At 37.4% G+C, this 21478-nt stretch overlaps 2 protein-coding genes across 8 annotated transcripts in view; one reads left to right on the top strand and one right to left on the bottom strand.

Moving 5' to 3' along the window:
- Positions 1-13290, bottom strand: part of LOC310882940 (uncharacterized protein) — a gene marked incomplete at its 5' end in the record, with an annotated part of 146725 nt that extends 133435 nt beyond the window's left edge. Inside the window, 3 exon segments of the mRNA XM_083802429.1 lie at positions 12326-12424; positions 12916-13028; positions 13113-13290. Of these exon segments, the coding sequence (XP_083658555.1) occupies positions 12326-12424; positions 12916-13028; positions 13113-13290 (390 nt within the window).
- Positions 13291-13400: 110 nt separating this feature from the next.
- Positions 13401-21218, top strand: RER1 (retention in endoplasmic reticulum sorting receptor 1). Of its 7 annotated transcripts, none has more exons than XM_083802486.1 (8): positions 13401-13544; positions 15754-15920; positions 16149-16175; positions 16803-16907; positions 18094-18193; positions 18651-18729; positions 18836-18971; positions 19815-21218. In XM_083802486.1, the coding sequence occupies exons 2-8, from the start codon at positions 15804-15806 to the stop codon at positions 19902-19904; spliced, it is 654 nt and encodes a 217-aa protein (XP_083658612.1). In that variant the 5' UTR covers positions 13401-13544; positions 15754-15803; the 3' UTR covers positions 19905-21218. The 7 variants fall into 7 exon arrangements, with proteins under 7 accessions (XP_083658612.1, XP_083658618.1, XP_083658614.1 ...); XM_083802492.1 differs by having other exon boundaries at positions 13403-13544; positions 15754-15833; XM_083802488.1 differs by having other exon boundaries at positions 13403-13544; positions 15754-15869.
- Positions 21219-21478: the final 260 nt, after the last annotated feature.

Below are 21478 nucleotides of genomic sequence, written 5' to 3'. Positions count from 1 at the left end.
GGGAAGCAGGGATTCCCAAAAAGGGCTGCACATCAATGAAATGTGTAACTGTGGGCTCAAACGAATACTCATTCTTGTACCCAATTAACTGCCTTTTCAAAACTTTAAGAGAAAAGAGAAACTGCTCAGAAAATAAAGTTGTTGTAGACAGTTTAGATACTGTATTTATATATGGATGATAAACTTCTTTCCCTAGATGACTAATTTATGCGAATCTAAAACCCAATAGTTCTTTTTCCATATCACATGGAAAAGTCAAGCTGTTAACTTTTGAAATATACTATTTCAGTGACAGGTTCACATGAAATTCCAGATAAAATGATCAAAATGACAATAAATATCCATAGGCTAAAAAGTAGAAATTGCTAGTTGAAACAGGTCAGATAATAAAATTAAACAATAAAATAGAGGAGAAACCTAATTATACCTGCAGTTTCCCCTTGCTGTCCACCCAACGGGACATATGAAATACCAGATTTATAATAATCTAGTTTCTCAGAAATTCTTTATTTATCAGTGCCCACAGGAAACAGTGGGTAGAGTCAAAAGCTTTTTTCAGCAGAATATTTGTCTGTAGTGGAAATTAATAACAAGTCTTCAAAGAAGTCTTTGACAATCCTCAGGCTACCTCTATTGATCATGTCAAGAGTTTTAGCACTTAGGGCTTCAGTGAAGAAGGAGGGAACACGGATGGGGGAAGTGGGCTTTGAAGTTAACTCAGAGAAGCTGACAAAATATAAAATGAATCATGTTAAGGCTTGATCATGCAAAAACAATTGTCAAAGGTAGAACTTCTATTGACTTCAAGCATGAACAGAATCAGGCTCTCAACAGTGAATGAAAAATAGATTGTTCTGAGTCTTTGAGATTAAAAAAAATAAGTAAGGCAAAAAAAGGCTCCTGATAGTGTTGCTACTCCATTTTTTAACACAAATACTGTCTGGTCAGCTGTCCAGACAGAAGACTATCTAAAATTACTAGAAATTAAATATTCAGAGTTCTTGTTGACTTTAAATAGACCTACTTGCTTCTGCTTCTAATAAGGGTCATAATTATCCCAGAAGCATGATTTTATTTTTGTTATCAAAACCTTACCTGAATAAGAAAATAAATCTTATTGTCCATGAAAAAATGTTTCTTTTTCTACATGCATTTTCACTGAAAACACTACTAAGATGCATGTGACTGACCTATTACATTTTCGATTATGATATTTTCTCTCAGAAATACAATCGGTGAGTCAGTTGTTATGGTAACTATTTTTTTTTTATTTTTTTTAAACTAACATATGACAGCCTGTGTGTCATCTGATGCTGTTCCTGAATTAAGTTACACATTCATTTTTGTCAAATAGTCTAAAAAAGGCTTCTTAGATGAAGAAATAGTGGCCAGAAAGCAGGACATTTTTCCCAGGCACCCTGCCTTGGCAGGTATAAAACAGCTCCCAACTACATATAAATCCAACTACATCTGAAAACACGAAGGCTTAGCCTGACTCTACTGCATGCTCTGAGGAAATTAAGCTTACCCTCCCACTTCTGTGCAAGTTTCAGTGTATAAATGCCTATAAAAGAATCTCTCACCACATCAGCTAATATCTAACGCTACTTTAAGCGGTCATTATTATCCTGTCTGAAGAGTGCCTCTGAAAGTAATACTGAAAGAAAAATGTTGTAAAAATACATTGCTAGTAGAAAGAAAAAACCAGAGCTTCACAAAGCTTATTTGCTTGGCCAACATCATGAAACAAATAGAAACAAACTTTTACAGTGCATGATATACATTACTAAATAGTGACTAAAGAGACCTTCCAGTGAAATTGCATCTAATACGAGTTTCACGGGTGTGGATCTCATTACCTATCTGAAATATGGAAAAACATCCATACTTGAATGACAGTTACACAGATGCTATTATTAAACAACTAATCCTTTTGAAACTATTTCACTGACAGTTCATCAATACTGGACAAGACTGGCTGATTTTCCATCACTGCATTATTACATCCATACAATGTACTGTGACACTTGAAAGCCTCAAGGATATCATAATTTACTCATCAGAAGTTATTCCTGAGGCCTTGAGAGTCAGCCAACATTTCTCTCCAAAAGCAAAGATAAGCAGAATCAGAAAAATCATTAAAAAAAAAAGACTAGAAAAAAAGAATCTTTCAATAGCTCTTCAGGCATTCTTCATTTTTTTTCTTCCTTCCCTTCCTCCTTCCAGTTTCCCAGGCATTTTTTCCCACCCTTTCTACCCCATCTACCTTACTTCATCTAACTTCCTTTTAGTACCAGCCCTTCTAATGTACCTGCCCAAACACAAATCCATCTGTTGCAATCAATGACAATTAGTTAATTCTGAAGAGTCCCACTCTATGGCTGCCACAAACACCTGTAAAGTCAACACTATCTTATGAAAAAATCACTCTGGACAAGACCTCAACAGAAGACTTAAAATTTCAATTAAAATATTCAAACATAAAGCCTAATTCTTCAAAATGCCAGCACCATAAAAATGTATCCTTAAGTACCATTCAGGTAATAAGAGAAGTGGGGTCCCGCTTACATGTTTGTTATCAATGTAAAATGGCTTTTACATGGAGATAAAAGCCTATCTGTCTGAGTACCTGTTTTATTTATTTATTTTTTTCTGTGTTTTTCTTTTGTTTGTTTGTTCCTTTTTTCCTGAAGCTAGTGTTCCCACAGTTTAAGATACTGTAACTGTTCTATTTATGGTACCAACTTTACCTGCCAAAGTTGTTGCTGGAAGTATGTGAATTAACAGCAACACTTCTGAGCATAAATTGAAGGGTAAAAAAAAAAATCTTGACTCCAGTGCATTTCCACTTTTAGGCCCCATTTAATACTTGGTAAATGAATTGAGACTATAGGAATTATTGCTTGAACTCTCTTGACCTTACTGCACAGCAGTATGTTTTACCTGATTAAAAATAACTGAAAAGAAACACTAGGAGAGGTAGCTTTCCCTTACAAAGTGGAATATGTTGTCATGAATTTGTTTTTATTTATTAGAAATACAACACTGTGCTTAAAAAAAATCGCTTAAGAACCACCTGTTTGTGTTACAAAGGCAATTTCCTACACTCTCAAGTTATTTTAATGCTATGCAAAGATACTTTGTCATTTTTCAGTTAACTAAAATGTTGAGTAGTCAACTAATCCATTATCTTAAAAATATAACTACTTTGAGATTGAAAGCAATCATATGTTCAAGGTAAAGTAATATCAAAGCAGCTCAACAACTAAAAAGTTCACTTATATAGATAAAAATCACTGGAAGTTTTGGTACAAAAATTTGTTGAAAAATTCCAACAGAAAGCTAGCAAACACATACAGGTGAATTGCTGTCCAGAATATCCAGTCCTTGTGATGGTGAATGTCTTGCAAAGTGCAAACAATATCATCTGTATTTGGCTTGGGCAATCACAACATGAAAGCTGACTTGTCTTCCCAGAAGGATGAAAAGAACATATACATTCATTCCTTTTCATGAAGAAAGTTTCATCACTTTTCTACTCAAATTGTCAGGAAAAAAACAGCCTTTTTTTTACTGTTCCAGATACTGCATTGTAAATAATCTTTCCCTTTTTGTTTTTGAAAAGCCGAACTCTCATTCTGCTTGGAATACTTATCTAGACATTTATTTTAAACTGAAATACTGCGAATAACCTTGACTTCCACATAAATGCACTTTAAATAGGTTAAAAAAACAATTAAGTTTTAAAGATAAACAGGAATACCATGCTTTCTTAATACAGAATGTAAATGATTGCATTGCTGAGAAAAGGGAAAATTGTCTTCTAACTACCCAATGAACAGGAGTGGAACAAATTTTCTCTCTTCAAATGTATCCTTATAGTAATCTGAAGAGAATACTTCCATGATTGTGTAGAGATTTCTTCAAGATCTATTCAATTCCTTATTGTTCAGCTTACAGTGCCAGAAAAAAGGCCTGTTAAAGTTAACATCTGCTAACTAATCATGAAACAGACCATCACAACATTTTATATGGTTTGAACATAGCTATGAATTTTGATTACTACCAACTTTGACTGGATTAAAGAAGTACTTTACTGTGAGACTCCTAAGAAACCTACCAAAACTTACTCACTTATAGGAAATGCTTCTAAAAATAAACATTTTTGTTTCATGTTCTGAAAATATGAATTTAGAATTACAAGTATATTTAATATTAAAGATAGAAATAAATGAGATTCATGATATTCTTCTGTTTTTTTCTTGAAATACTTCATTTTTAGGGTGCTAGCCTCTGACGAGTAAAGATTTTGACATACAAGTATTTTTAGGTAGGCCACTGCACAGTTCTGTTCTTCAGAGCTGTACTCCATACGTGTTGCTGCTTGACATGGAGGAGACATACATATACGCTGTATTTCAAGTTTTTCAGATCATATCCTCGGATGTGATCTGAGTACCTTCAGCTGCACTGAAGGTGTAACTACTTCTGTGTCTGTGTGTCTGTCTTCTGTGTATAGTACCCTCATGCAGAAGTCAATTGGATTGGAAAGGACCTCTAGTGAGCCGTCAAGTTCATATCTTTGCTTTATGAAAAGATTAATTTCTGTTCTGCAATTAACAAATTATAACCTACTGAGCAATTCTTTATATTTCCAATGACAATTTAAACTGGGACTACTCTTGCACACACACCTACCATGCATGCACATACAAAGTTGTGTTTTTTTCTATCTTTCCAACTTTTAAATTCCAAAATAATTCACCTTAAAATGAAAAATCCACAAGATCCCTCATCACAACAATAAAAAAATTACAAAAACATTTGATACCTCACTGTCGTTCTGCATTTAATTTGAATGAACAGTTCCCTCCCTTCAGCAAGGGTCTTGCTTAAACAGCTATTCCCCTTGCTCCAAAGAACTATGCATTCTAGAAGGAATACTCAGAGGATACTAAACACTATAGTCAGATCATATGAATCAAAAGAAGGACAACCAAAGCATTATGTCAAAGTCTTGTTAATAACTGGAGAGCATAATGAATGTACTTACCAGCAGGGCAGCCATTGATCCACAGTCTATCACAGATGTCACTGGAACAATGAATTATAGTGCCCTATACATTGAATACGTCATTTCTCCACTGCCCCTTTAAACAGAAATACACACAGATTTTAAATTTTGACTACAACACAGCTACATTATAAAGAAGGGATTATTTCAGCAGATTTTCAATAGCAAAGTGGGTGGTCCTCAAGGCTCTTTATATACCCTTCCAACATTTTTGTGAAAAGTTGAATGGGAGACCACACAACTACCAAGGATTATGTGGCACTCCTCTAAAAGGGATAGGGGGGAGAATCAAACATTTCTTGCCCAAGGTTTGTTACTGTGGGATACTATTATGTGAGGTCCTTCAGTTCATATATTACATGGCATTAATTTACACAGCAAGAATGAATAACTGCTTTGTCACATGCAGAATCATGCATTATTTTTGCTTTTAAAGATTGTGAAGGTGAAAAAGTATACCAAATAATTCCGAAAAGTTTCTGTGATTTAAATCTGGTCTGCATTTGACCCAAGATTCATGCTTCATGTAAAATATAAGTTTAAAGATTCCTAAGGCTGCAAAGCCAAATACTAAAACAGCTAAGGTCTGACCAAATTAAGGTTTCTAGCAACCTTACGTTTGGACGTCATCATGTAGTCTAGTACAACATCACGATGAACATGTTTATCCAGTGGATCCCTTCCTACCCAACACTGTAATGTTGAGATGACCAATTCACAGCCACAGTTTCACTGATGTTAACTAATAGCAGTCAGTGGTCCCAACAGAAAATGGTGAAAGTACAGTCAAGGGTCCAGGTCCAGGAAGTAGAAATCTCAGTAATAAATGACACTTAGTCTATGTGGCACTAATCCTGTTTAGCTATCAGACAACAATTCTTTCAATGTTAAAGCAAATAAGGAACTATAGAACAAGGATATTTAAAATCTAAAGAGCTCCTTCTATTAGGTTGGATTTCTACTTGTGTGATCATAGCAGACGTACAAAACAAAGTGCTACTATAATTCTAAAACTTGCATGAACTCAGTTTAAATTCCAGTTAGTGGCTAAAATTCCAACACTTTGTTTACACCCTCTGCATTTATAGACTTAAGCTAGAAGATAAAATCACGGATAAAGAAGTTCTTTGGAAATACGCTTCTGTTACTATTTGCTTTGGTCTACTCTTTCCACCACTATTTAAACCACATGATGCTATCTTCAGCAGTTATCCCAACAGCAGCTGCACTGTTGGTAGCTCTAATGTACGGAAGTGTCAAGCTCCATTGGCATTTTCACAATCTTCTCTGTCTATTGGAAGAGACCTTCCAAAGAGCAGTCAGCTAGTCACGCTCCTGAATGCAGGCAACTGGAAAAAGGAGTCAAAACCCGCACTGTAACTGGAATTGTATAAAATGAGATACTAAAATCATATGGGCTTTCATCTTGCATCACCGTACATAAACATGCAGTAGGATTCAGCTGTGTGCTGCTTTCTCTGGGGAAGGAAAAGGCAGCAGGGGAATAAAATATGCTACCTTTCTCAACAGCTCCTTATCCCTACCTGTAAAGGCATTGTGCTCACTTTCAATCAATTCTGATGATTGCCTACTATTAATGTCACTCATTCTCTTAAGTAATTAAGCCAGCTCTTACTTAGATTTGCCTTTGTCTCTCTCTGGCACATTTCCTTGTCTAATCCTTTTTTTCCAGATGGCATAAGGACGAGAGATAAGTGTTGCTAAAAGTTGCTTAGCAATGCAACACATGCAAGGTTTGGAAATGCTGACGTCCACATAAGCTCTATCTATACATCACACATTTATGCAGAGAAACAAAGGCGTGAACAACCAGAGTGACATAGAGGCCTCCAGAAAAAGAGCTACCAGTTAGTACACAAACAGAGGAGAGCAGAAAATGGAGAAAAAGGTTCCAGTGATGGGCTGTATTATGCTGTGGATTTTATTGTTAGGAAAAAAAAAAAACAACAACACATACACACAAAAACCTACAACAGGAAATTCTGCTTTAAACAAAACAAAAGCCTTTGAGTTTTAGTAAGGCCCTGTATTGTCTGATTCAAAGACATACAATGGACTGGACAAATGCACTACAATCCACTGATTGAGAACAAAACAGACAAAGAAGTTCTTGAAAAATAATAAATGATGAAGGCAAAGTTGTTTATTATCAGTTAGGTATCAAACAAAGAAATCCTCCCATCCTAAGACTCAGTGGTAAGCAATTTATTCCAGTATATGCACAGCATAATTGTGAATTGTTTCTAGACTCAAAAGAAATATGGAATTTATTTAAACCACATTTAAATATTATGGGTAATAAATAAGAATGTAGTATATCAACAGCAATAGTTTTACAGGGTCATATTAACTCATTTCTGCGACAGCCTTCTTAAACACGTTAGTTTGACTCATTCTGTGTTAAAAAACAGAGATGTTGGGAATTTCTTCATCGTGGTTACGACTTTGGAACAACTAGTTCTTAGAAAATAGCTAAACAGTAAATTTTAGAAATTCACTGTCAGCTTCACTTGTGGTAGTCTATTACTAAGCGAGATTTTCAAACACTAGCTGTAATAACTAGCTTTGATGGATACGAATTTCACTATTTTTCAGGAATTAAAAGCACTAATAATGTTAGTTACGCCCAGCACTGTATGGCAGGGCAAATTGTTCAAAGACATCTGTTTATGAACAGAGAAAAGGTTTTGGAAATGGATTCCTACCACTTGTTATTTCAGGAAGCAATTTCTAGTTTATTGGCGTGACTTCCATTTCTCAGTTAGTGGCTATTACATGTTTTACTACGATTAATTTTATTTCAAACTCAATCTGCCTGCCTCTAACACTCACCTTGCCCACTTCTAACAGTATATGATTTCTCTGTGATCTAATTTGGGCTTTTATCAATCATTTTCAATATCAGGCTTCAACCATTTATCAATCTTATTTGTATGGTCCTGATCATAAATAACATGTTACAATTACTTAACAGATTCAAGTAATGACTGGAACATGCTTAGATTTATAAAAAATTATAGGGTGCAGCCTCAGCTGATATTAGTTTAAACTGTATATTACAGCAAAATCTAGGTAAACTACAGGCATAAGATTGTGGGTAAGATTGTGAGGTGGGTTTTTTTGTTTTGTTTTGTTTTTCTTGCATCACTAGTCTTTATTCTTACATGAATAGTTACATCTAATTACATCCTCCCACTGTCTTGTCACATCTTATTACCAAGCATCAGAACTACCTTTTGGCTAAAGATCATTAAGAAAAACACTCAAAAACAAGTGCACAGATTATACATTCAGAAGCATGTTGAGCACACTTCCAGGCCAATACCAAGACACAGGAACTCCTAAAAATTAGCCGAGCTATGAGTGATGCAGTAGCCAGTCATCCTATCCACAAACAATTAAAATAGAGCTCGTCGTTTACTAATGCGGAGACTCATTCCTGGTCTTTACATCAGCAATAGCTTCATATTTTTATATCATGTTATATTGTAATTGTAATGAAAATGTGGGCATGGAGATTTATTTTACCTTCAAATTACATACTATCTGCTAGTATAAAGTATAATTCTGATCAATTTAAATTCCAATCATTTAAATAATTCACGCAATGACTGTAACTATGACTTCCAAACAGGTAACAAAACTCAAATGGATTCTAGGGCAGACCAGAAACCCAAAAGCCTGCAGGTGAAAAAGCCCATAAGGCTAGCCACCTGTTTAGTGTTGTTAACAGGTGTATCAAACAGCAGGCCTTCCTCTGGGAAAGAAGACAAACTAAACACAGCCAAAACACACAAAGAAGCAGCAACAGGGACAGAATGGAACACAGCATCTGCTTACTGGGACTTATGCAGCAGCCAGAAATGAGAAATCGTAGAAAGGAAACACTTTTGAGGAAAACGAGTGTTGTTTTTTCTTTTTACTTCATTAACCTCTGCAACCTTCTTTAACATTTCATTGTTTACTTTTATTTTCTCTGTCTGTGTAAGCATACCTACAAACACACTAAAACCAGACAATTTATTTATTTATTTAAGTGAGCAGCTTTCATGGGCTTTGTTATAGGTTTCCTAGAGTCCAGCTACAGTTTCTACCTTGCATCTCATATTTTTCCTCAATATGAAATGAGTTTAATGATTAAGCAGTGAATAAAACCGAGTTATTTTTATTATTGGGCTCAGTTCTGATAGAGCTATAACTGCTGCTTGTTTACTGGACATTGAATCAACATGAATCTTGACAATATGCAATTCACTGACAGCATCCACTTATTAGTAATTTATCACTTGCAAAAGATTGAACTAATGGGATATTTTTATGTAAAACTGAGAGGAAAATTGGACAAATTCAACACACATGCCATTACTAAATATATTCTATACCTCAGCAGAAACAATACTAAAATATCCTAAAGCTTGAAACATTTGTCCATGTTCTTTTTGCTCCAAGAAATTACTTCAGTATGACTGGGTTTGCGTCCCCCATGCTGCCCGGGCATTACTTCCCTAATTAGTTTTCACATATTTCCTGTTTTCTTCCATATTTTGTAGACTCGTATTTTGTTGGAACTGTGCCTTGATCTTTGTTAGAATTCAGTGAATACTGGCCTAGTACCGCATCTACCTGTCAGGAACATACTGGTGTAAATTTAATAAATACGGAGTATGCAAATCCAATGGCTAACCAATCTGAGCTTTTCTCATTTGTTCATCAACAGATCATTAAAGCAGGTGCTAGATTCTGCTAGGTGCATCTACTGTACCAAAACTAGCTGCTAACAGAGAAAACAAGCAGTATCGACAACTTTATATCCGTTACGTTCATGATTACTATTCTAAAATATATTGTTGTTAGTATTCTTATCTAAAATGAAAGCAGTGATCAGGCATACTAAAAATGTTGTCAGAGAATGACAGTGCCATAGAAGACAGCTAAGATCCTAGAGTTCTGTGCAGAAAGGAGCATAATACACTAACACCACTTATGGGAATTGCTCTAGAATCAGCATGCTGAAAAAAATCCCATTTTCAGAAAGCCTTGGCTACTTTGTCCATGTGAAGGTCGAGGTGACGAGAAGGTCTACTAGAACCTTTCCACAAGGCTGGTTAGCTCTTTTGTAATTCTACAGCAACAGGTTAAAAAAGAACACTAACCTATTATTTTATCTAAGAAAAAGTATTTATGTTTTTATTGTTTTATGTTTAATTAATCATTTGAAAGCAGCATGTATTGAGTGAGTACTTGTATTAAATGGCTTCCTTTAAGCTTGTTTTCTGAATAATTAAACATGAAATAAATCAACAAGATACTTTTGTCAGGGATTTTCAAAGGCTTTTCTTTTCTAAACCAAAGTATCTCGTCACTTTTAAGTATGCATCCAGTGTAAAGTTAAACCTAGTTCTTTATGCTTACAACACTAGAGACAGACCAGCTTCTAAACAAGTGTAAGCCTGAAGAATTAACGAATTCGGTCTCAAAACAGGTGCTAGAGAGACACCCAGTGGCACAAAACTGCGTGTGCACACATGCGCACAGAAATATACATACATCACTACCCTGGCTTCAATGTCTCAGGAAGTGAGAGGCTGCTGTAACAGCACCATTTCTCTTGATCAGTTTACAGGTTATAACAGAACAATCAAATGCACAGAGTCCCTGCCTATTTTTATGACATTTGTGTCGTTATCTATGAAGTATTTATTAGCTTGTCCTATTGATTTTAATCCCAAACTTTCATGCATACATGGAATAATATACAAAGATTTTAAAACTCTATTCAATAATTAAGTTTAGATTACCGGATATACTACAAAGTTTTATTGTATACTTAACAGAAATTTGGAGGTGAGGTGTGGGGTGTTGAGAGGTGCAAGGCAATGTTAAAGTTTTATTTAAAAAAAAAAAGCATTTCTCAAGACAAGTACAGATTTGATCATTTAGTTTCTCAGAATTTCAGAGAATTTCTCAGAATGAAGCTTGGAATTTATTTTTCTAAATCCTCAGATGCTGATTGCAATGGTAGAATCCTATGCTTGACTTACCATACAGTAATTGATATCTACATGCTACAATCATACTTGGTCCTTAAATCCCAGCCCTCAGACCACCTCACTGAATTAATATAAAGTTGTCTAAACCACATCTTATCCTGTTGTTTGGTTTATGCTGATTTTTTTTTTTAATACATAAGGTTCATCAGTAAGTAGTATTTTACTTATAGACCATGAATAGAAGACACTCTAAAAGTAATTAACAACTACTTTTTAAATTTTTATTAATATTATTAATGCTGTCTAATGAAGACTAAACGTGCTTATTCAGTCTGTATTTTCAAGCTAATGAACTTTAATTCTCTGGTCTTCAAAACTGCCAATGATCTTCTATGAAAAGGCTTGTGCCATGATCTTTTATGGTTAAGGAACATACAAAATAAGGTGACTATGAAATTAAGTATTTAACAGCTTTTTGATGGCTTGTACTCATCCAAAACTTTTGCATTAAAGCCTGAAAAAATAACTGCTTAGCACTAGAATTACTGTACTCTGAATTTCCTAATGTATATGTTATCTTAGAATGACAAGTAGCTATTTTTCTTTCAAGTATTTACCCAATTTATTTATATTATACAACATATTCTGTGTGGTCACCCTTTATTTTCTATGTCGGCCCTACAGATCGTTGACCAGATTAAGCAGATGGAGAAGTCACCAACTTATTGTACACGAATAAACAGAAACAGGAAATTTTGGTGCAACTTGATGGGACAGAGCTTTGAGTTTGCTTCTTTCTGCTCGGGATACCAGGAGAGAGATGAATTAATTAAAATATTCTCTTGGTAAGTCATACAGGAGATGTCCCTCCATAACAGATAGTTTATTCAAGTTCTTTAAATCCTTTGATAGCTTTGGCCTGGTGTTGTGGAGCACTTCATATGAGCATGTCTGCATCTGTATACATCTTTGAAGGACTGAGACTTATCAAAAATTGACGATACGTGTGACTGGTTTCTACCGTTAATACATTTGATTAACTTTCTGAGGTAATTGAATTCAGCCTAAGTTGAGAAGCCAGCAAGAAAATCTGAAAAACATGACTTTTCAACAAGTGTCATGAAAGACCATCAGCGTAGAATAAATCAGCTTGGCAGCTTTGGGTATGCATTAAAATTTAAGGGGATAAAGACCTATTTAATAAAAAGATACATAATGTTTAACAAGTAAAAAGGCTCACGTGTTGATGTCCTGTATTGAAATCTGTTCCCTGTAATTTCTGCACTGAGAAACTTGCCCTCACAGTCACTTCTATCCTTGGAGAACAGCTGGTCACGGCCTAGAAAATATCACAATATATTGTAAAATTGCAATTTCCAACCATTCTCCACATACAAATGTCCACCTCTGTTTTTGACAAGTGTTGGAACTGTCTCGTATTTTTCTCCTTTATATTATTAAGTTTAGACCATGTTGTTAGCACCTTCACATGCTTTGGACTCACCTACTCAACATCTTAGCATCTAAACATCGACACCCAAAGGGATTTACAAAGTATACGAAGGCAGAAACCCGCCACTGATGAAACCAAACTTCTCCCTACTGGCTCTCCCAGATTAGAGTCAGATTTTAGAAACTCTTGAAACCAAGGATTTGACTTCCACAGCAGTCTGCAAGTTCCACCCCTGCATTCGCTTTACAGCTGATTTATTACATTGTTTAAAAAGATGTAAGCAAGGGGTGCTAGGTTTGCCTTCCTGTTGTTATAGCCTAACAGGTTTAGAGACTATAAAGGACACTATATTTTAAAAATGAGGAAAATGAACGTACTGGTGAGAGCTGAGCTTGTTCATACTCTGCCGGGATGCCCTGTGCTGAAGGAGAGGCTGGCTGAAACCCCTCCAGCTGTACAGAAGGAGCAGATGGAAAACCAAGCAACTGCCCTTAGAAAAGTGGTAAGAATCATAGAGTAAGAGCCCCAGGAGTACTGCTTTTACTCAGGGATATGCATTTCAGAGTTTCACTACGAAACGCTCTGAGGGCGCTGACTGACGGGAGCCCGCTGCGGGCGGGAAAGGCGGGAAGCGCGAGCCCCTCAGCGCCCCTCAGGGCGTGGTCACGTGCCACCGCCCCCAACGCCCCGCAGGCACCGCCTTCCCGCCCGCTCCGTGACCCCGCCCCCAGCCCCACCCGCCCAGCGCTCATTGGCTCGGCAGCGGGAAGGGCGTGGCGTGCCTGCCCCTCGGGCCTCCCCGCGCCATCTGCGCATGCGCCGCCGCCCCTCGCGGCGTCCTCCCGCCTTCCCCCGGTGGCCGCCAATGGCGGGTTGGCAGCTAGCCCCGCCCCGCCCCTCCCGGCGTGTCCCGGAAGCGGAAGCGGGCCGGCTGCCCTCCTGCCGCCATCTTGCGGCGGCGGAGGCGGGGGGCGGGGGCGGAAGGCAGGGCCCGGCGCGGCCGCCGGTGAGTAGCGGGGACGGGCGGAGGGGAGCGGGGCGGCGACTCTGACATGGGCACGGGCAGCACAGGGGGCAGCCCCAGCGACGCCCCCGGGCCCGGGCCCGGGCCCGGGCCCGGTCCTGGTCCTGGTCCTGGGGCCCCCGGGCCCGCTCCGCCCTCCCAGCGACCGTTGCCGCACCCCGGGCCGGGCCGCTCCCGGTGGCGGGGCCGCTCCCGGCCCCGCTCTGCCCCTCCCCGCCCCTCCCCGCACCGCTTGTCTCTTTTATTTTTTTCCTTTTTTTCCCCGCTTGGTTTCTTTTGGGGCCGTTGTTCGGCTGCTTTGGTTACGGCGGTGTCCGGGGCGCCGGGTCCGCGGTGACAGAGCCGAGGGTCGCTGCCCGGTGCCCGTCTCCCGGCCCGTTCCGTGCCCGTCACCTCGGGCGCTGCTGGGCAAGGAAGCTTCCCTCACGAGATGAGGGAACTCGTATAAACTGCAGCGCTGCTTTTCCCAGTCACCTTCTTCATTTCTGCGTTAAGGAAATCCGCGTTCTGGTCAGAGGTTTCCCTGAGAACCCGGCAGCTCTCAGGGTAGCGTTGCACCAGCTGAGTTAAATGACTTCTGGCCCCAGGTCATGGCATTTTTGACAACTCCACGGTGCAGTGACATTCGTAATGATGTTGCCATAATAACTGCGGTTGAAAACACGTAATAGTTGGAGAGCTTGTGTTCACCCTCTCGGTATTTCTCATCAGAGAAAAACTTTTTGATACAGTTTAGTTTGGGTACGGTTCTGCTTCCTGCTTGTAGCAACCCGTTCGTTTGTTTCTTGTGTTAATCTCTGCGTGTCTTTCTGATCCTTGGCATTGCTGGTCTGGCCGGAGGGTTGGCACTGCTCCTTGTGCCGAACAGTGAAGTTTTGTGCCACATTCTGAAAGAGGAATTGCTATTGTTTGGGTTTAATTGTGCCCCTACACCACTGAGATCTGGCTTGGGTCCTTAACTGTAAGCCAGCTCCAATGCCAAAGATCGCTCTCCTTGGTTCTTGTTTTATTACAGGTCTTCTTTAAGTAAATATTGTAAAGCGGTGAGAAATAGTAAGTTAAATTCTTCAGCTCTGTCATGTGATGCTTTACTCTGTGCTGCTGAAACTGAGCCAGTGGGGGCTCTTCTGGGACACAGCACTAGCTGCTTGTGCTCCTTGGGCTGCTGGGGAAGAACTGCCCGCAGGATAAGCCGGCACATGTAATCCAATGTGTTACAACTTTTTACACCAAGCAAAGTGTCTGCCCCCTCAGGAAGCCATGGGTAGACTCGCATACCTAATCTGTCACTGGGTTTGCGTAGGTTAACGCTTGCAGGATTGGCACGTCAGGTCTGCTGCTGGCACAGATTTGGGGCGTGCGTAGCTGTAAAATGACCGGTGGGAATATGAGCGGTTTGATGTTTGACATCGTTAGAGAATTGTCGTCTGATCAATTGATCGGATGTTTTTTATTATGCCCTTATATTCCTGGACGTTTCAAACCCACCCCAAATAAAGCACAAAGTGCTGCTCAGCTCATAGTGCTGAGTAATTTCTTTCCTCTGCAGTGCAGGGGATGGGGAGCATAATAATTACTACCTTTTTGCCTGTAATGAAAGTGTCCATATCTGTTCTGTGTGAGTTTCTACTTGATTTTTTTTTTTCCGTAGTAATGTTTCACAGATCTGTATGGTCACGTGAAGCACTCCGGCTATCCCAGAGTTGTAGTCCCACCCACAGAAGGGGACTCCAGGAAGTAATGTCAGGGATTACTTCTGATGATGTGGCAAAAATGTTTCTGTTTAAGATCCAGTTTATTTTGCTTGCTTTATATATTCAAGTGAATGATAAAGCTTTGTTGAGCTTAACTGAAGTGAAAGGTCAAGATCTTAAATTGGTAGCAGAAGCACATACTTAAAAATAATCCCCTAGGTATTTTTTTTTTTTTACCCAAATCCAGAATCCTGCCCCTGGCTTTTATGATTACAACTTTACTTACGCATAAAACTTTTCTGTGTCTGCTAAGCTGCTCGTATTCTTTAGGTAAACCGGTGTGTTTTGATGATGTAGGTGCTTATGGTGAAGTTTTGTGTCTCTAACCACTGGTGTGCAGTTTGAAGTTAAAAACCGCTGTCTAGTTACTCATGTTTGAAAATCCAAAGCAGCTTTTAAAAATATGTATTTATTTTGGTTTTGTTCTTTGCCTTTAGACTCTGAGGTGACAGGAGGGTGGTGCTGCAGTACATATCTCAATGCTTAGATGTTAGAACTCAGCTCCTGCCTTACCAAGGTGAAGATGTCTAACGAGGCTCATTCCTGCATTTCTGTATGGACTTTTTTCCCCTCCCTAAAATGGATTGGATCCTCTCTGGCCTTTGTAAAAATATCCTTTTCTTTACTTTTTTGACAATTTCTTCTGGAAATTAATTTCTTTTGGAGTAAATGCCCTCTCTGTAAGAATACTTCAGTAAAAATAATTTTTCAAACAGGGTTATCCAAAAGAATGTCATAAGTAATTGTTAGTTCAGTTAATGTGCTGTGAAGTTTCACTGAGCTTAGGTAACGTTTAAAACAAAAATCTGTGTGTTGTGTTTTATTTCTACAGCAACCATGTCAGAAGGGGACAGTATTGGTGAGTCTGTTCATGGAAAGCCTTCTGTGGTCTATAGATTTTTCACAAGACTTGGACAGGTTGGTTTTCTGTAGGGTTTCTGTGACTACATCAGAAGAAAGTCTCAATGCAACTTCTTAACCGCGTTACTTTTTGGATCAATTGTTGAAATGCTACAGTTTGTACAGATTTCTTTTGAAATGTTTTAGAAATAGACGAGATATTACAATATGTAGCTTAATGGAATACTGAATGTTGGGGGGGGTGACACTGCACAGCGATAATGCATTGCTGTCCTCAACAATGAGGAGTTACCTTAGATTCCCTGCTAGAATGGTCTTAAGGAAAGTAAACTTAAGGAAAATAAACAATGAAATGCTGAGGACCTAAGTCTCCTTATGATGTCCCAAGCATTAGGAGTTGTTGGTTTTTTTCGTTGTTTTGTTTTTTTGGCTTTTGTGGAAACAGCGAACTTGTATTTTCAAATGCTCATAAGCATGTTTATAATAAAGAAGAATAATGCTTCATGTTTTTCTCCTTCCCAAAGTGTCTTTACAAATGCTTGCAATTTCTAATGCTACTCTGTAATATACACTATTCGTTGCTCATGATGTATTTTACTGATGTATACTTTGTATTTTTTCCTAGATTTATCAATCGTGGTTAGACAAGTCTACTCCATATACTGCAGTGCGATGGATTGTAACTTTGGGTCTGAGTTTTATCTACATGATTAGAGTTTATTTACTGCAGGTAGGGAAACTGGATTTACTGCTCAGATAGGAGTAGGTATCATTACTGTTCTATTTATTGTGTTAAGAGTATTTATAAAGTATACTACTTTGGAATTACTGTATCATTAAAACACACTAAATTAGATAGTCTGAAGTGACACCTTGTCTTGCTGGTGTTAAACTTGCAGCCTCAGACTGAAGAGCTTGTGAATGCTTAAGAATTTGATGGTAGCAGAAGGCAGAAACACTCCAGTAATTCTGATGAAATTACATAATAAAATTCTGAAAACTCTTTTGCAATTAAGGTTTTATTTTTAAAGCTGTGTAGCTCGTTCAGGAGCCAGTGGTTACCTTCTGTCATGCAAACCATAAAGAACTGCTTGTTCGGCACTTCTGTCACTGCAGGCCATCAGCAAACTATTTCTCCACTAATCAGATGCCTCTATTTCATGCCAATCTCCGATTCAGTTAAGAGCTTGAGAATTATTATTCCTGAAAACTGAAGATTACAAATTGAATGTGAAAACCATACAGATGGTAGTAATAGGAACATTTAAGTGATGGAAGCCTGCAGAGATTATTTTAAAAATTGTTGCTTTTATGCTGTTTACTTCTTTTATGCTGCTTTTATGATATCTACATCTTGAACGTAGAAACCAGACGCTTGAGAAAAGTTTTAATTAAATCCATTAATACATCAGAGATCTGCACTACTCATATTTTAAGGCTTGTATTAATTACTATATTAGGATTACTGTTATAAAACTTAGAAATTGTTTAGCTTACAAAGGGTGATAGATTTTTCATCTTTGTTTGTTTGTCTTCCAGCAAGTTTAGTTAATATTTAAGTAGCTTTTAATGAAAACTGTTATATATGTTAGCTGTCAGTATACAAATATCAGAAAACATCTTAATTAAAAGACAGGCCAAGAACTCTCACAGGGTAGATTCATAAAGGTGATTTCATCTATTCCTAGAGTCTGAATGTTTATTTTATGCAGTGAGAATATTGTCTTTTTTAGACAAATATAGAAAACTCATTTCTATATCTTCTATATAACTTCACATTTCATGTGAATGTGAGGATATAGAAAAGTGCTTCTTTGGGAAGAGGAAGAAAAAACAGTTTCATCTTGAAAAATCAGTATCTGAAAGTAGTTTTCAGTAATTCTTTAATCTTAGTTCTTTTTTCCTCTTTTCTTCAGGGTTGGTACATTGTGACATATGCCTTGGGAATCTACCATCTAAATCTCTTCATAGCTTTCTTGTCGCCAAAGGTAGACCCCTCTTTAATGGAAGATTCAGGTATGATGAACAGTTCATTCCGCAATAATTCTGAACTTAGTCAAACTGCCAGCTCATTTTGTCTGACCGAGTAATGTTTAATATGTGTAATTTCAGCCTGACCGTTGCATTTTTGAGCTTACAAAAACTTTATACTACTAGATATTAGGAGTTGTTAAAAGGTTTGTCTTTAAAATGTTTTTCTTTTTGAGGTTTGAATATATTTCATATTATTTAAGTGTTATGTATGTATACAGAAGTTTTATGTTGCTTAAATTCTCCCTATAATGACTCAAATGACCTTGCACTGATTTTTATCTTTCTCTTATGGGAAATGAACCCTGTTATATTAACGCAGAAGCTGCAGTGGGATCTTTGCATACAATGAAAGTTCTTTTTTTAAAGATTAAAAAAAGTCTGTGAGGGAGGTTGATCTTTTTTTTTTCTTTTTTTTTTTTCATTTTTATGTTTTCTTCAGATGATGGTCCTTCCTTACCTACAAGGCAAAATGAAGAATTTCGGCCTTTCATTAGAAGGCTCCCAGAGTTTAAATTCTGGTGAGTGGATCTATCTCTGTAAACTTTGTTTCTGAAATGTTTAAGTATCTGCATCAAATTAACGGTGACTGGGGTTGAAGGATTAATTGTTAACGTTATTTTTAAGGCACTCTGCCACTAAAGGCATCCTGGTTGCTATGGCATGTACGTTCTTTGAGGCTTTCAACGTTCCAGTTTTTTGGCCAATCCTCGTGATGTACTTCATTATGCTGTTTTGTATCACTATGAAGAGGCAAATCAAGGTAACTTGCCAAGAACAGATAGTAGCACTTGATGTCAAAATGTATAGTATTGTAACAAACTATCCATCCATCTGCTTAAGCACATTACAATTATTACATGTGTATATTTCTTTCACTTGAACGCCTTATGCATGAGCATTAGTTGTATATTTGCAAGTTTGAGCAAATATGGATAGCAAGAAACAAAAATACTTGGAAAAAGCTTCATACACTACATATACAACATTTGATACTTACTTCCAAACAGTTCTGGTCTTAAATTTCAGTCAGTTTTTTATACAGGATGTCTCAAAATGTCTGATTCACTTCCTTTCTTCAGTTACCTATGGCTGCTTTTAAAGAAGAAGTCTTTTAGGGTCTCTGTTGGAGTAAAAGGGGTATTGTGACAAGTTTGCTCAAGCCAAGTGGATGGAGAGACGGGGAAGAAAAACATAGGCAAATCATTCAGACACATTTTTAAGAAACTACTTAAAATTTGTTGGGATTTTAAAAGGAGAAGCAATTTTTTTCCAGACACGCAGGATTTTGACTAAGTACCAGTACTCAAAGTTGTAAAGTGAAGGGTAGGAAATTAATATCTTTATATTATATCCAGTTTTCTGCAATCCCCTAATCAGTAAACTTCACTGTACTGTATATGTCGTTGGCTAGAACCAAATTTTATATTTAGAAGACTGAGCTCATGGCATTATTTAAATGTAAATTGGTTCATGATTTGCTATTACAATACTGAAGAACTGTTTGCATAGAGGACTTTGTAATTTATTTTGCATATTATGAAACATGTTTGTAAACATTATCTAAGTTTCTTGCCCCTAAAAATTGTTTTTTTTTTCTTTACAGCATATGATAAAGTACAGATATATACCCTTCACACATGGCAAGAGGAAATACAAAGGGAAAGAAGATGTGGGAAAGACCTTTGCTAGCTAGAACATGCAATCAACCTGTTGACCAATTCTACTTATAACTAAAGGAACGATTTTGAGCCATTGTAACAATGCCTTTTTTCTTCATAAAATGATTGAGTGGTGAAAAAGCAGTTGAAGTTTCATTTTAAGAGGATCTTGCTATTTTTATCTGAAATATCAGTTTCTTGAAGAAACTGGCATTCTAACCAAATTGCATTGAGTTTGTCTTTTGTAAGAAGTTGGAGAAACTTTGGATAATCCCATGGATTTGGGATAACGGATTTCTTTCAGGATCCATTGCACTGGAGAGATTAATGGCTTTGAGTTGGATATTTTTACATAGTTCTCCTCACTGTCACCCTGAAGTGCTGTGCACGTATGTGGAGGAAGAAAAAGGTGGCACGCACACATGATGCTGTTTTCTGCTTCATGGCCATGTGCTATTTTCATACAAAAATTCAATAGACCTAAGTAGATGCAGAACTTAAGCCAGTTTGCTAAATGCATGGTATTACTGAGTCATAAATATAAATAGGAGTAATAAATCTACAAAATCATGGGTTTTTCAGTAGGGAAAAAAAAATGTATAGCTTCTAAAGTAACTCATTTCTGTTAGGTTTTAATGCCAGTTTCACCATTGCATCTCCTAGCAGATGCTAAAATTGGGCTCTTTCATGATGATTCAAAACTTTGTTCAAAATCTATGACCATTTCCTTTGAGGACCTGGGATTATAAATATATATATATATATTAATTGTTATTAGTTGAAATTTCTTTCATACCCAAGGGTTGCTTGATTAGCTTAAGCTGACTTCATGCAGCCCCTTCGGAATATACCCAAACTGGCCGTAGGAGACAACTTTGTGGGTTTTAACAAAGGTTTTCATTTTCTACGGGAAAAAAAATCAGAGATAAATGACCTGCATGTAAACTTTTTCATGTGATACAACTGCAGTTTTATTAAGTGACTTTTTAATTCCAAAATTTATTAAAAGACAGTGTCCCCCTTTGCTTGTTCTCTATTATCTTTATATATTTATATGTATAGATAGATAGATGACAGTATTTATGGATTCTTTTCAGTAGTGATTACCCTCAGCATTTATCTTCATGTGATGCCTATTATAGTTCTTCAGGGAACATTCACTGGTAGAAAGGAAAAAAAGATTAGCTCTTTGAATATTCTGAATGGAGAATAGTGGCAATTTCAACAGATGTCTAATTGGCAAATGTATGTAAAGAACCCTTTTATCTGATTTTGTCAAATGAAGTCATTATGGAGCCCTGGAATTTAGTCTTTGGTAAACCTGGAGAAGTTAAAGGTAGTTTAAGTTGGCATTGGCCTGTTGTTGTTTTTTGTTTGTTTATGTGTATGTAATGTCAAACTTTAAGTTACAGAAACACTGTATCCAGAAAGGGCCTTACAAAAGTACCAGTCATGGATGTTTGCAGTTCATTGCCTCAAAACCTGAAAGTCTTGATTTGGAGGAGCTGCCTTCAGGTTTCCTGGAGTCTCTGAATATGAGGGCAAATCAGGGAGAAAAGTATGGTGTTTTTTCTATTTATTAATGTTAAAATTAGTAACTGGGATGATT

Source organism: Anser anser (assembly GCF_964211835.1).
Source record: "Anser anser genome assembly, chromosome: 17".
NCBI lineage: Eukaryota > Metazoa > Chordata > Aves > Anseriformes > Anatidae > Anser > Anser anser.
This window is presented reverse-complemented; position numbering and strand designations above follow the sequence as displayed.

What these genes read in the sequence shown, in the direction of transcription:
- RER1 (XM_083802486.1), top strand. Translation starts at nt 15,804, where the DNA reads ATGTTAGAACTCAGCTCCTGCCTTACCAAGGTGAAGATGTCTAACGAG. An exon ending in TTGGATCCTCTCTGGCCTTT is followed by an intron (nt 15,921 to 16,148) that starts GTAAAAATATCC and finishes TTATTTCTACAG; the next exon opens with CAACCATGTCAGAAGGGGAC. An exon ending in TTAGAGTTTATTTACTGCAG is followed by an intron (nt 16,908 to 18,093) that starts GTAGGGAAACTG and finishes TCTTTTCTTCAG; the next exon opens with GGTTGGTACATTGTGACATA.